General features: G+C 36.3%; 1 protein-coding gene across 1 annotated transcript in view; it reads left to right on the forward strand.

Annotated features, from left to right (window-relative positions):
• The window catches only part of LOC132268209 (zinc transporter ZTP29), a 32,300-nt gene extending 19,455 nt beyond the window's left edge, over positions 1 to 12,845 (forward strand). The window contains exons 8-12 of the mRNA XM_059769003.1: positions 1,156 to 1,196; positions 2,048 to 2,115; positions 2,508 to 2,564; positions 2,658 to 2,775; positions 12,377 to 12,845. Of these exons, the coding sequence (XP_059624986.1) occupies positions 1,156 to 1,196; positions 2,048 to 2,115; positions 2,508 to 2,564; positions 2,658 to 2,775; positions 12,377 to 12,422 (330 nt within the window). The 3' untranslated portion in view covers positions 12,423 to 12,845. The remainder of the gene's footprint in view (positions 1 to 1,155; positions 1,197 to 2,047; positions 2,116 to 2,507; positions 2,565 to 2,657; positions 2,776 to 12,376) is intronic.
• Positions 12,846 to 15,837: the final 2,992 nt, after the last annotated feature.

The raw sequence follows: 15,837 nt of genomic DNA on the forward strand, positions 1-15,837 counted from the left end.
GCCCTGAAGCAGAACTCTCCATTCCTCCAAATGACTGTGTCCTCCCCACCATTGATAGTAATGGTAGATAAAAAATTCCTGAGCTGCTGAGCATACAAGGATTGAGAGATGACAACATTCCACTGACCATTAGCCATTATATCACCAACTAGAGCATTCTTTGGAAGTCTCAACTCCCTATACAGCCTTCGATGAATTTTAACCAGTAAAGATTGCCCTTGACACCAAGGGTCTGTAAACAATCTTATGGAACTACCATCCCCCACTTTGAAAACCATAAGCTGCAGAAACTGATCCCTCACTGCAAGCATATTCCTCCAAATAAGGAAGAGCAAAACAGCTCCAAAAGCTTGACTGCACCAATAACATTTAAAGTAGACAATGGATACTATAATGTATAGCAAGCTCCAAAACCCTCCTTCACCTGCAACCCTGTCTTGCATGTCATGAGGCAAACAGACTAAACCAAGATTGGAACAAGTGCATTGCTCAACAAAACAGAAAATAAATGCATATATGGTTAGACCTGAAGACCTCCTAGAACCAGAACTCTAATACTATGTTAGAACTCCAATGGCTCCAAACGGTTAAGCTGTTAGAGAATAGGCCCAACAATGTATGTTAAGCTCCAATAATATAGCCTAAACAACAGTAGTTGTTGTCAAGAGAATGGTAAATCATAATTGTTAGCTTACTGCCTGCTCCTTCACTTGCAGCACCTAGTGCCAGTATGGCACTTTGACTTCTGTCAAAAATGTTGTTTATTGCGACTAAAGCTTTGTTTTTAGATGAAAGTTTTGGTTTTTAAACTTATTACAGTTTCTATTAGCCATGATTTCTAAAAGGTTCTTACTTCTGATAATTGCAAGTTCTCATCCTGTTAAGGGCAATTTTAGGACAACTTCCTTTCTATTTTTCCCTTGGTCATGGGTCAACATGTCATGATCAATATTTTCTTAAGATTTAGTAGTTTTGTGATACTTCCTTTTCCAATTAGGAGCAGAATGAGTTTTAAACGAATACAACTTTAACTATTGCATTCCCTCATTTCATGAAGGTCAAGAAATTTCCATTATAAAAATTAGTATTAACACACCTTTTCTTTCTCTTTCCTCCCATTTAGCTTCTAACTTATTCAAGTTCTGATTTTTACAGGGTGTTGCTGTTGCACTTCCTGTCTATTTTGCAACACAAAGGTAAGGATTTCTTGAGGCACCATCCAGTTCAACTTTTTGAAAATAGTTATTATGAGTTGGCACAAAATACTATATATACACACGCACTTATATATAGATAGAATCTACTTTACTCTTTCATAGTTTATTTTTCGCTGCAAATACAGATATAAATTGAAAGAAAGAGGTCCCTTCATTTCCCTGAGAAATAGGCCATGTTCTTACTATTATAAAATATGTATTTTCTCTTTATCTAGTTTTGTACCAACACCATTTTACGTGCAACGTGGATATTTATCGACCAGACATGCCTATGCATCGGTAGATAGTCCAAATGTCAGTGGGTTTGTTTTGTTCAAGTTGTTTGAGGCTTCAATTCAAGCCCATTTATACAATCAGATTATGATTTCTCATCATCCCATGCCTTGTTGCATATGTTGAAAGTTGATTCCAAACATGAGAGTTGGGGTTGGCATGGGCTAGTCTGCCTTTTCATTTCTGACGTTAATATATATTTAAGCTGTAAGCTGCATTTGACCTCGACATTGAGATTTCAATCGGCGTACTGACGAAATCATTGCTTTTGTTATCTCATAGATATTTGATCAAATTAATCTTTTTTCAAGTTTTTTCTTTTTATTTATAGTAACATATAAATTAGAATTCAAAAATCATGCCTGAAGGAATTATCCATTATAGCCAACTTGGCACTAACTAAAATCTTGTTAGACATAATTTCAGGTGACGTAAAATTTAAATATTTCCTAAATTTATTTTAGCCAGTTTGCATGGTATTGTGGGATGCTATTTCAGCAATATTTGAAATTGTAAGTATGTTGTCTTAAATTGATTTCTTTATGTGTATGCATCAGCAAATGGCAGGCGTTTAAACTGGCAACACTTTCTGGCTTTGCTGAACCTCTGGGTGTTATAATTGTAGGTATGCCTCCCGGTCTTTTATAGTATGCTGAAATGTTGTGTCAAAGGTTATATTTCTGAAGAAAGGAAATACTAAATTTTGGTTGAAAGTTGCATTAGTAATTAAGATCAGAAACAGTTTTTTAGTGAGGTAATGTTTTACAGTGAAGGGTGCTGAGGCATTTGAGCACATAATATGCACACTTAAATTTTGTTATTAGGGTATCTTTCTTGGTGCTGATCTTGAGAAATTCTTCCCAGGAGCCGTTTAAGGACAGTAATTTTTTGTGCTAACAAAGACTACCAAGTATTCATATGCCCCTCTTTTTGTTGGAGGTTGCTCTTTATAAATGCTGGTGAGAGTGTTTGGATTCCATTAATTTATTGCTATTAATAGTGTATTTTTAAATGCAGCCTATCTGTTTCCAAGCAGCTTAAGTCCAGAAATTCTCGAGGGCCTGCTGGGATCAGGTTTGCATCCCCTGAAGTTTATTGAGTGATGAAAGGAAAAGTTACATTCATTGTATGACAATTTTGTTTGATGGATATATGTTTCTCGTCTAGTTGGTGGGGTGATGGCTTTTCTAACATTGCATGAAATGCTGCCATTGGCATTTGATTATGCGGGCCAGAAGCAAGCCGTCAAGGCCGTGTTCTTTGGAATGGCTTTCATGTCTGCAAGGTAAAACTGTTTTGAAAGCTACAAATGGAATTGTCTTGATCAAAATTTGGATGGGAATAGAAAATATACTATATCGTTGTCTTAACTTCATTTTAGTCCATGTCTGCATTTGTTAAAATAATAACAAATAGCTCATTTCGTTTGCAATCACTTGAACAATGTTGGCAAACTACCAGTTAACAAGCATAAAGATAATGATCACGGGTTAGACATTCCACCATAGGGCAACTAAAATGAAAACAATAGGGCATAATTAGTAGAAAACAAATTATATACTATAGCCATAAGTTCACATGACATGAAGCCAATGATGAAAAATTAAGGTTGAGCACGGTAGTTATCATTGTATTAATAAACCAAATTAATATTTCAATACATGAAGGAATCAATTTATTTTTTTATATTTTATAATTTAAAAAATTTTACATTATCATTATTAACCTAACAAAAGAAGGAAATCTATGTATACTACTATATTGGCTGATTATATCTTATATGCTTATGTGGGGTTTTTAACTAGGATAAATTACACTGACCTCCCCTGAGATTTGGACAAATCTCACATGGGTGGGGCGTTTGATGTTTATTAGTTTAACCTCCCTTGAGGTTTGAAGCTTGTGTTCAATCACCCCCTTTCCGTTTTCTCTTCGTCAAAACTGTTAAGAAAATTTCATAATGTGACCAAGTTACCCTTTAACTCATTCTTTGTTATTTTTTATTATTTTAAACCTAGATGTCCCAAATTCTCAACACACGACTGTCGCCCACCTCCACCACCCCTCGTCACATCACCGTTGCCCACCTCCACCGCCCATTACGGTTCCCCTCTCTCACAAATTCTTTCCTTTTTTAAAATTTTAATTGAACCGACATGCCCCCCCACACCTCCGCCTCCACACCACCGTCGCCCACCTCCACCGCCTCTTCCCTAATCTCACACACATGTATATAAATATACATGTATATCTAACATCTATATATATATATATATATATATATATATATATATATTGACTGTTTGAAACCCTAATTTTAGTATTTCCCATCTCTAATTGACCCTTTAATTCATCCTAAATCCAAATCAAACCATGGGGTTTTCATTCCAATCTGCATTATCAATCAAAATCCTCAAAATATTTCATGAAAACCTGGGGTTTGCCTCTCGCGGCAGGTTCTTTGTCGCTGGTCACCGAGATCAGAGTCTAGATATTCCGGTAACTGATACTGCCATAGAGATAGAGAGTTTGGACGTGAAAGCTGAGAATCTGATGCTTAGTTCGATAGGCCAAGATTGACGTATGTGAGTTGATAGTCGTGCAGTCTAGGGTGAATTTTGCCACCATAACTGCACATGAACTTGACCATGTAGTTGGTTGAAAGAGGCTCATCCCACAAAGCATTGTCTATCTCTTGCGATTGCGGTGAGGAGTTGCCGGAATATGGATACGAAGAGTTCTCCATTGCTTTGATTTCGGATGGTTAGGAACTTGGGATTTGTTACACTTCGCCATGTTACGCCATGAGAGAGAGAAATTAGAGAGAGAGATTTTTATTAAGTTTGTATGAGATATTTTTTGTAATTAGTTTGTATTATAAAAATATATAATATTAATATGTAAGGACATAATTGATTTTTTACATTCACTTTTAACATATTTCAGTGAGCTGACAGTCTTAGGGGAGGTTAGAGTAATAAAGCTCAAACGCTCTATTCGAATGAGATTTGCCCTACCCTTTTAACTAATAGTTAAGCTCTATGAAGCATGCTACACAGACAACACGATGCATACACATTGATATGAGAAATGTTAGAAGAGGACACGGAGACACCAAGGCCACTGACAATGAAATATGTACGTTTTATATAAAATATATATTATATTTGAAATATATTATTTTGTAATAAGTCTATAATAAGTAATAAACTGTAACATGACATTTATAACGTTAACGATAACCACCCTTCTGACATGGGGAAAGATATAACAAGGATACGACACATATCTGTATGCATGTTTTTGTGTATGTATTTAGATCTATATATGTATGACTTCTCTCCTATTCATATGCATATTCTTTCATTAAAACCTGATAGGATTAAACTTATATAAAGTAGAAATATAAAAAGAAGAAAAAGGAGAGAGTTGTGTAAAGGCTTGAATGAGATGAATCACTCATTCACAGCTCTAGTATTTATAGATAAAAAGAGCACATGCTCATATTACAAGGAAGGAAACTAAATCAAATCACAACATATTCTAAAGCATATTTTATGGCATATTCTATAGCATAATCAAATTTCTGCTAATATGGTAAGTCATTCCATTATCGTGGCTATCATATATGCTAACATATGCATAGTCAAATCTCTGCTATTATGGTAAGTCGTTCCATAAATCGTGGATATCATATATGTTAACACTCCCCCTCAAGTTGGTACGTGGATATTTGAAACGCCCAACTTGGATAATGCATTCTCAAAGACAATCTTGCTGACGCCTTTTGTAAGAATGTTTGCAAGTTGCTGAGAGCTTGTGACAAATGGAGTGCAAATTTGACCAGAGATGATCTTCTCTCGAATGAAGTGATGGTCCACCTCTATATGCTTAGTCCTGTCATGCTGAACGGGATTTGTTGCTATGCTAATAGCAGACTTGTTGTCGCAGTAGAGTGAGAATGGAAGAGACATTGGAAGGCACAAGTCTGTCATCAAGGTTTTCAGCTATAGTAACTCACATACCCCAAGAGCCATAGCTCTATACTCTGCCTCTGCACTAGATCGAGAGACAACATCCTGCTTTTTACTACGCCAAGTAACCAAGTTACCACCAATAGTGGTATAATAACCCGAAGTTGTCCTCCTATCTGAAACTGATCCTGCACAATCAGCATCTGTCCAAGCCTTAACACGTAAGTGACCAATGATTAGCAAACAAAATACCACGGCCCGGACACCCTTTTAAATAGCGAAGGATCCGAATAGCTGCACCAAGGTGAGGGGTACGAGGAGAGTGCATGAATTGACTCATGACACTCACGGCATAAGCAATGTCAGGTCGAGTCATGGATAAATAGACGAGCTTCCCCACAAGTCGTTGATACTGACCAACATTTGACAACTCCTCCTCAAAATCAGCCAACCGATGATTTTGCTCAATCGGAGTATTAGCAGGGCGAGCGCCAAGCTGACCAGAAGTAGAAAGCAAGTTAAGAACATACTTGTGGTGAGAGATGAAAATGCCAGCCTTGGAGCGAGCCACCTCAATGCCCAAGAAGTACCTTAGGGGACCAAGATCCTTAATCTCAAATTGACGGCCAAGATAGCTCTTAACCTCAGCAATTCCGATAGTATCATCACCGGTAAGAACAATATCATTGACATACACAATGAGACCAACTGTCTTATCGCCTAAATGACGTAAAACCAAGGTATGATCATTCGCACTTTGATGGAAACCAAACTTGAGCGTGGCAGTGCCAAAGTGATCGGACCAAGCTCGAGGAGACTGCTTGAGGCCATACAAAGAACGACGAAGACTATATACTATACCAGAATGAGCAGGAGAACGAAAGCTTGGAGGAGGAACCATGTACACCTCCTCCTGCAAATCATCATTGAGAAAGGCATTCTTGCCATCTAACTGAAATAGAGGCCAAGATCGAATCGCAGCAACGGAAAATAATACACGGATGGTATTCATCTTGGCAACAGGGGCAAAAGTCTCCTGATTATCTATGCCATAAGTCTGAGCATAACCCTTGGCAACCAACCGGGCCTTGTAACGAGCAACTGACCCATCTGGATTATCCTTAACTGTAAACACCCAATGACATCCCACAACCTTTCGTCCAATAGGAAGTGGAACCATGTCCCCAAGTCTGATTCTTCTCAAGTGCTTGTAGTTCTTCTATCATAGCATCACACCATTGAGGTTGTGCTAGTGCATCTGCAGCACTAGAAGGAAGAGGAACCGAGGCAACAGAAACAAGAAAACTCCGATAGGAGGGTGAGAGATCATAATCAGAGAAAAATTAGAAATAAGGTATGTACAAGAACGTTTACCCTTTCGAAGAGCAATGGGGTGATCATCAAGTGAAACAATAGCTTGAGAAGGTAGAGTTGGTTCCTAAGGAACATGGTAGTCGATCGTGGTAGTAGAAGCTTGTACCTGTTGTCTCCGACTATAAACCTTTGAAAAAGGAACAATTCCCCCTGCTGGAGGGGTATCACGAGGAGGAATCATAGAAAGACGAAACAGGTAACGGTAGAGGAGTTGAAGACGGAAGAAGGTGATCATCCATTATATTCAGTGGGAACCATTCATTTTGAGAACCAATTGAACCACTATAGTATGGTGTATGCTCAAAGAAAGAAACATCCATGGATATAAACAGTCGACGACTGGGAGGATGGTAACACCTATAACCTTTTTGAGAGCGAGAATAACCCAAAAACACACACTTTAAAGCCTTGGGGTCAAGTTTTGTATGAGTTTGCCCCAACTACTGAACAAAGCACACACCCTCGAAGACTCACGGAGGAATAATAAAAAAGATATGAATTGGGATGTAAGATTGAGAGTGGGGCTGCAAAGTTAAGAACCCTAGAAGGAGTCCTATTAATGATGTAAACAGCTGTAAGAACTGCATCTCCCTAAAATGACTGGGGAACATTCATGCCAATGCAGATTGCTTTGGCTAAGTCAAGGATGTGGTGATTCTTTCTCTCAGAACGACCATTCTGTTGAGGAGTTTTAACATTAGCCATCTGATGCGCAATCCCAAATTATGTACATAACCACTGTACCTCCCCATAAGTGTACTCCGTACCCTGGTCAGATTTGAATTTTTTAATGGTACTACCATATTGAGTCTGAACCATTGTCATAAAATTTTAAAAAATAGTGTATACCTCATTTTTGGTTTTCATAAGATAAACCCATATAACACGACTATGATCATCAATGAACAACACGAAATATCGAAATCCAAGACTAGAAGTAACTGGGCAAGGACCCCACACATCTGAATGAACAAGATCAAAAGGTGTTAAAGTAGATTTATTACTACTAGCAGGATAATTGGAACGAACATGTTTATCCATATGACATGTCTCACAGGATAAATCTGACACTGCCACATTACAAAATAAGGAAGGAAATAAATGTTTTAAATAATTGAAAGAAATATGTCCTAAACACATGTGCCAATGTATAAGCAGGGCTTTATTTGATGAAACAAAATTAGAAAATGAAGCTGAATGTGCTTGAGGTGACAAAGGGGCATCCAACAAGTATAGACCGTCCACTTCATGCCCACTGCCAATCGTCCGTTTCGACACCAGATCCTAAAAAATATAATGAGAGGGAAAGAAGGTTACACTACAATTTAATTGTTTGGTAACGCTACTAACAGAAATAAGATTTGTAGTCAACTGTGGAACATGAAGTGTATCTGACAAAGTTAATGAAGGAGTAATTGATATGTGACCCTTCCTAGCAATTGAAGATGGAGAGCCATCCGCAAGGCAAACCTTGCGATGGCCAGAGCAGATACTATAAGATTGGAAGAATGAGGACATACCAGTCATATTGTCTGAAGCACCTGAATCAATGATCCATGGTGTCGAAGATGTAGATACGCTATGTGCAGACGCAATAGTACCTGAGTGGGCATAAGTGGAGGTTGGCTGAGATGATAACTCCATTTGGTTGAAGAATTGTTTGAGCTTGTCCAAATCAGCTTGAGTCAAGGTAACTGTGGCAGAAGATGTAGAGGCAGAGTTGTCAGAAGTTGACAACGAGACTGGTTGTGTAATAGAATGGGCAGAGGATCGAGGCTGTTGTTTCTGTTGCGGTGAGCGTCCATGTAGAGCATAACAACGAGATTTGATGTGACCAATTTTTCCGCAATGGTCACACCGTCCGCGTTGTCGTCCCAAAGGAGGATCGGTGGTAGAGTTCTGAATTGACTGGGATTGTGTAGTTCTTGAAAGGTTGGGAACCCGAACTGCCATAGCAGAACGATCAACAGAAGCAACACCTAATGGATAAGTCCGACGGCTCTCGTATGACAACACATAGGAGTATGCATCGTTAAGAGTAGGGAATGAAGATGAGCCCAATAAATGAACACGAGCATACTCAAACTCGTCGTTCAACCCGGCAAGAAACTGAAACACTCAATTCTTCTCCACAATCCCTGTATATGAAACTGCATCATTTGGATCCTTCCAAGAGTGGAAGGAATCATAATATGACATCTCCTCCCAAATAGCATGAAGCTTGGTGATGTAACCTGAAACTTTTAAGTCACCCTAAGAAATTCTGGTGACATGTCGCCCTAGTTGGAAAATCCGTGCATTATTCTGCCTCTGAGAATAAGTGCGTTGAACTGAATCCCAAATTTGCTTAGCAGTCTTCATAAACATATAGCCAACAACTATGTTTGGTTGCATCGAATTGACTAGCCAAGACATAACTATAGTGTTATCTGCAAACCACTGTGGATATGCCTTCTCTGACTCAATTGGCTCTTTCTCAGAACTAGTAATATAGCCAATTTTGCCTTTGCCACCAATGAACATCTTGGTAGACTGTGCCCAAATCAAATAGTTGGAACCATCCAACTTCACTATGGTGATTTGAAGTCCTGGATTGTCTGATGAGTTGGTGGGAAAAATGGCACCACCACCCACATAACTTGAGCCAAGAGAATTAACAGTCGAGGACCCTGAATCTGCCATAATCTGTCACACTACAATAAAAAAACTCCAAAAACACCACAAATTCTGTTAATAAATCAAAGGGTCTCCTCAGACCATAAACAATAACAATGGCTCCTCAGACCATTCCCGAAAAATCCAAATACATACTTTTTTTTAAGGAGCGCTGCCTGCTTACATATAGCCAAACAACCTCCTTCTTAATATCCGGAATCTCTTTGTAGACTAGTATTTTTTTTACCCAAGCCCTTCTAGGTGTTGGAGACCAACTATCCCAATTTACCCAACTGTAGAAGAGTAAAAAAGAAATAGTAAAACATAAAAATACATGTCTTTAATCACAAAATAGCAACACAGAAAAACATGTGTACAAGTAGCAGGGCTGCTGAAAGGTTTGGAAAGGTGTTGGCTTTGATACCAAGTAGAAATATAAAAAGAAGAAAAATGAGAGAATTGTGTAAAGAGTTGAATGAGATGAATCACTCATTCACAGCTCTAATATTTATAGATAAAAAGAACACATGCTTATATTACTAGAAAGGAAACTAAATCAAATTACAACATATTCTAAAGCATATTCTATGGCATATTCTATAGCATAATTAAATTTCTGCTAATATGGTAAGTCATTCCATAAATCGTGGCTATCATATACGCTAACATATGCATAGTCAAATCTATGCTATTATGGTAAGTCAATCCATAAATCGTGGATATCATATATGCTAACAGTAAATTTATATAAACATTAGTTGATTTTCTTACAATGAGGTTAAAGGAAATACGAAAAGAAAGAGTATGTTAAAGCATTATCATTATTGTTAAAATGGTGTTGGGTATAAGAATGGGAAAAGAGAAAATATTATGATAGGGTTTATAAAGTAAGTTAAAGGCTGGAGACAGAGTAAAATATAACCATAAATATTTATATACATCGTGACATAATCTTTGTTACCCCTTGATGTTGAGGATGGAAGAGAGATTAAACAATGTGTTACTTTTACAAATAGATGCTTTCATGCATGTATGGTCAATGGTACTGCTGGTGCTGGCAATTACTATTAAATGCGAGAAAAAAAGGACACATATAAGATACATAACGACCGATATTATCAATAATTTTAAGGATGTTATTAATTATTACTATTAAGGTAGAGATAAAATTAAAATATGTAATATTAACAAAATCATTGTTAGTTTTATGAATGTGTAATGGTGTTATCATAATTGTCAATGAGTAATGCTATCATGAGGGCACTCTCCTCGTGAGCTCGTGCCTCGGCCATTAGACCGGGGGTGCGCTATGTGAGAGCTCTTTATCCAATGATCGAGGGTGCAAACTTACATGGAAGTGGCCTCATGATGGCTTTTCTGTTGTCAATTAGAAACAAACATGTAGAGAAGTACATATACAAATGAAACAAACAACATGTAGAGAAGTACATATACAAATGGAACTAAGGTCATTATTCCATTTATATTATGGACTAAAGCAAGAAGAAAAGTAAGTCATTGTGTTACTATTAATAATAAATCACATTGAGAGATAAATGAAAAAAGTTATTTGTGTTAATAGGATGAAAATGAAAGATGTAGGATGTAATAGATATCCTGTGATAAGTTAAAAAGGATAAAAAGCTGTATAGGACATGATAGTTGATATGGGGAAGTTAAAGTAGAGAAAGGGAATACAAATAAAATATGTAAAATATACTGACGTACTTGTAATTATCATTGGATGTAGGTAAAAAAGTGAGAAAGAAACAAATTAAGTGATGGTGTATATTCAAGTTTAATATACCATTTATCCAAAATTATATTTAATTATAGTATACTATCATGGCCAAAATGGAAAAATATAGAAGCATTGCACAAATTTTTTTTTTCCTAGTTGGTACTCACACACACTTGTCTCTTCTGAGACTTGAACCCCTGACTTCCCTTTGGGAGGTAAGAGGCTGATATTGCTAGGCCACTGGCCCGTTGGTAAGCATTACACAAATAAAAACATGGACATGTTCAAAATGGAAAAGCATAAAATATTTGAGGAAGGAAGAGGATGCAATGTGTTACCAGATGGAAAGCAGGCAGTTGCATTCCTTTTTATTATGCGTGTGTAAAACAGACCAATTGTGGTTGACTATGACAAAGTACATGAAGTACCCGTGTTGGACATTGAATACTCCAACATGGTTTGGGATATGTATGTGACACTTTGATTGGCCATGCACCTAAAATGTTTATCAAATAATTCAAGTATTGTTATATTATTGTTTCAAAATGAGTGAAATGTATGTATTAAAGCTTGGATGCATATTTGTACCGAACATGCATACCCGAGTCCATGTAACATAAGCCATTGATTATCCTCATGTTTACTTTGACATTAAACTTCTTGTGGAATCATTGAGATTCTGTTCATGTCTACTGATAATACATTCTTAACGAAAATGGAGAGGGTCTTGCAGAAAAAGGAAATAATTAGCTAAGAAAATATATATATATATATATATATATATAAGAGAAAGGCAGTTTCAAGAGTAGGATGTGCTTCCAATTCTTCTCTGCTAATGTTATATCCTTCAACTTAGTTTCATGACCTGGTGCTTTATGAATTGCTGATTCAGATGATAGCAAGCTGTATTTGTTTTGATTTGTTAGTTTGTAATCTCTTTAGGTGCTATTGATTGGTACAATTATAGAAGTTGTGAACAAGTATTATAGTTGTGCAAATGATGCTATATGTTAGGTCTGTACCCAGCCCGCCTATGGTTACACTGAATAATAGGATAAAAAACTGGGTAATGGCCTATTAGTTCATATTCTGTTTTATCATTATTCTCATTGTTTGTATGAATGTTCTTGCTCGTTTTGCAGCCTATATTTTCTTGAGATCAGTTTACCTGAGGATATGAGCTTGTAGCTGCAGATTCAACAAATGGCATTGCACAATGTTGTACATTCCAGAGTCTCACATGCTGCCTTCATTTGTTACTGGGCCACAACTCCGTATAATGTCAACTTCTGTTAAACACTAGTTGATCACATGCTGACCGCCAAGAAAGGTTACGATGAAACTGTTTGTATCAATAAACAAATATATTCTCATCTGGTGAACCACTTTCACGTCAACACTAACCCCTCACCCGACCCTGAAAAAGAATGTATGAATCTTGTATTCTTCAGAAACCTTCTGGTTATTTGTTAAGAACCATTGTTTTCATGTATTTATCAAAGCCATGATGGTAAAGTATTTAAACCAAGTTCGTGAACCCTCACTCTTTGTTTGTTTTTTTTTTTATTTTTTTATTTTTTATTTTTAATACTAATTAAATTCCGTTACTTATGACTATAATTGTTCATTAAATATGTTAGTGACACACACGTGCAGAGAAAATTCTGAGAATGTGGTCTAAATTGTTTAAAATCACTGTTGATTTGGATAGGTTCCTCCCTGTTGAAACGTTACAAGACAGATGAACTTCTCCAAAGGTATCTCTTCTAGTGCAGAGGGCAAGGTTGTCTGAGGTCTTTTCCTCAGGCACCAACCTACTAAGTGCTGGAGTGCTTAAAAGAATTACTTTTAAGGCTAAACCTGAATTTCTGAAGTCTATAAATTCCAAATATTCTGAATTCAATATGCTAGTGTAATTCCTGTATTGTTGGCATTCATTTTGATGAAGCTTAAATAACAAAGTTTTGATGAAAGTACTGATGTCTGGATTGATCGATACAAGTTGCCACTTCAATCAACATGGTATATTTTTGAGATCCCGAGAGCATGAAAAATTTCACTCAAGCTCTTTCGATCGATCGAGGACCAAGTAAGTTTGATCAAAGAAATCTGCATTTGGCTCGATCGAACATTGGGATCTCACTAGCCAGCGGTTACACACCCAGCTAGATTAGCTTCCTTTCCTGCATTAGAAGATCGAAATCGTAACCAATTCGATTGATGTATATAAAAAGCTACGAGAATTTACTTCTTAAAGGCTCTAGATTTGGGGAGCAAGTTGTTTCCACATAAAATATGGGATTTTGTATCAACCCTATGTGTGGGACATTGTGTGGAGAGAGAAATATACACTTGAGATTGTGAGAGACTGTGAGACAGAGAGCAGTTCGTATAAACTCTTTTTGAAACAACCATCATTGTTGTTGGTAGTAAACATTCCGGTGTGCTACGTGGATGTAGGCAAAATAATTGTGCCCAATCACGTAAATCCTTGTGTTCTTATGTAATTGTTTTTCTTGTTGATTGTTTGTTTCTATATATCATATTTTCTTTCGTCATATTATTCTCCAACAGGTGTGAGACTAGATTGTGTGTTGACAAATTTCACACCGGGTCAAAATTTTTATTTATTTGTCTCTGTTTCAAAAACTAAAAATTCATAGAATATCACAAATTTATCTTTCCTAGTATAGATCAAATTAAATTGTTAGCTTTTTTCATTCTCTTTCATCCAACCGAACGAAATAGGAAAACACTTATCTCTTCCCTAGAGATGCCTCAGTCATCCATTCTTCTCTCCCTTCCATTCAATTTTTGTCCTTCCTATCAAACAAACAAACGGAGTATATTCTTTTTCTTTAGCTTAGACAGCTAGTCTCTACGATTTTTCCTTCCTAAGGTGTTCCGCACAAAAAGTCAACTAATGTTTTGTTTTGTTTAATTTGAATACACACGATTCAGCGTTCACATTGAGTGTATAGTGCAATGTTCTACTTCTGATCCACGGTATCTTAAACAATCAACAGAGTTATTCAATATGATTATAGTAGCAGGTTTTATTTAAATCTTTGTTCTGTTTTGTGGAAGATAGGGCAGTCGATCACTGCGAGAAGCAGATCAATCACAAGGTGGTTGCATTGATGTGGGTCAGTGTTGCTGGTGATTCCACAGGCAATAGAGTTGAAGAACAACAAAAAGTTCTTGTTACCTTAACTTTTTCTATGTTTATTGCTTTCCGTCCCATAAAAAGTGTCATATTTGTGGAACCGTGACAGTCACGGAAACATGACACTTTTTATGAGATGGAAGGCAGTATTTTTTTGCTTGTGTGTTGATTAGTTAATTGCGCCTTAAATTCACTAAAATAAAAAATAAACTAAAAATCAATTGAATGTGCAAACTAGACCTATTTATCCCCTCAAGGTCTTTCCGATTTGGATTAACTTTTTCTCCACTTATGCACGATGCAACTTGCATTTGGTATCAGAGCAAGTTTCTCAAAATAGTGAATTGATCTTGATGGGAGATCTTATAAAAAAATTTAAAACTTGATTCTGAAAATCCACTAATCCACTGTGGAATCTCAGTTGAAAGATGATGGATCGGTTCAATAACCTCCTTTGTTTGACGGTTCTAACTATGCCTACTTGAAAGCTCTTATGAGAGCCTTTCTCAATTCACTAAGTGAGAAGAGTTGAATTTTATCAAAGTTGCAGATGCTCACAACTATGTTTGAGATTTATTATGATGAAGAGAATTATTATTTTTTTAAAAATCTTTCTCTAACTCAAATTGTAGCTTCAACCTAGGTGAGAAAATTTGTGGGGGAAAAAAAATTGTTATAAAATAAAAATACTGCCCATGGGGTTTCAATCCAAAGTCACAGCATTAGAAGAGAGTAAAAAAATTTCTATCTTGGTTAGAAAATTTAAAAGGTTCCTTAAGCAAGAAAAAATGAAACTTTAGTAAAGGAAGTACTTGTAAATTCAGAGATAACAATAATATAAAAATATTATTATATAAATGGAAAGATAAAAAAAGATAAAGGTAAAGAATTTAGAAACTCTAGGAAAACAAAAGTTGTAAGCCAGGGATGGAGCTAGGATGTTAGGTAAGGGGGTCAAAATTAATTTTGGGAGACAATAATGCATTTTTTAGGAATTTTAGGGGGCAAAAATATTTTATGGGTATATTATAGAAAATGAACAAATTATAAGGGTATAAGTGTCATTAGACATGAAGCTATTAAGGGCTCTGAAATTTTTTATTTTAAAAAATTATTTATAAATTTTGTAAAATTTTAAAAATGGCCCTTTTTTTTTTTTTTTTTTTTTTTTTTTTTTTTTTTTTTTTTTTTTGTAAAATTCTTAAGAATGCCCCACTCAAATTTTAATGATACTAGATATTATTATTGTTCAAGGCCACTCCCTCTTATTCAATTTTCGAGGTACAAAAATGACTATAATAGTGCTATGCGTCTTTTTAACGAGTATGATACTTTGAGTGATATAGGTCCTAAGGATTTTAGTGATGAGAAAGCTGATGGAGAGCCAGACGAAAACAATCTTCAAGAAGTTTTTGAAGAGTCGTTCCATGAGATTTT

The sequence above is a fragment of the Cornus florida genome, unplaced genomic scaffold, assembly GCF_030987335.1.
Source record: "Cornus florida cultivar Cherokee Brave unplaced genomic scaffold, ASM3098733v1 CherokeeBrave_3.0.0_Hap2_Chr08, whole genome shotgun sequence".
Lineage (NCBI taxonomy): Eukaryota > Viridiplantae > Streptophyta > Magnoliopsida > Cornales > Cornaceae > Cornus > Cornus florida.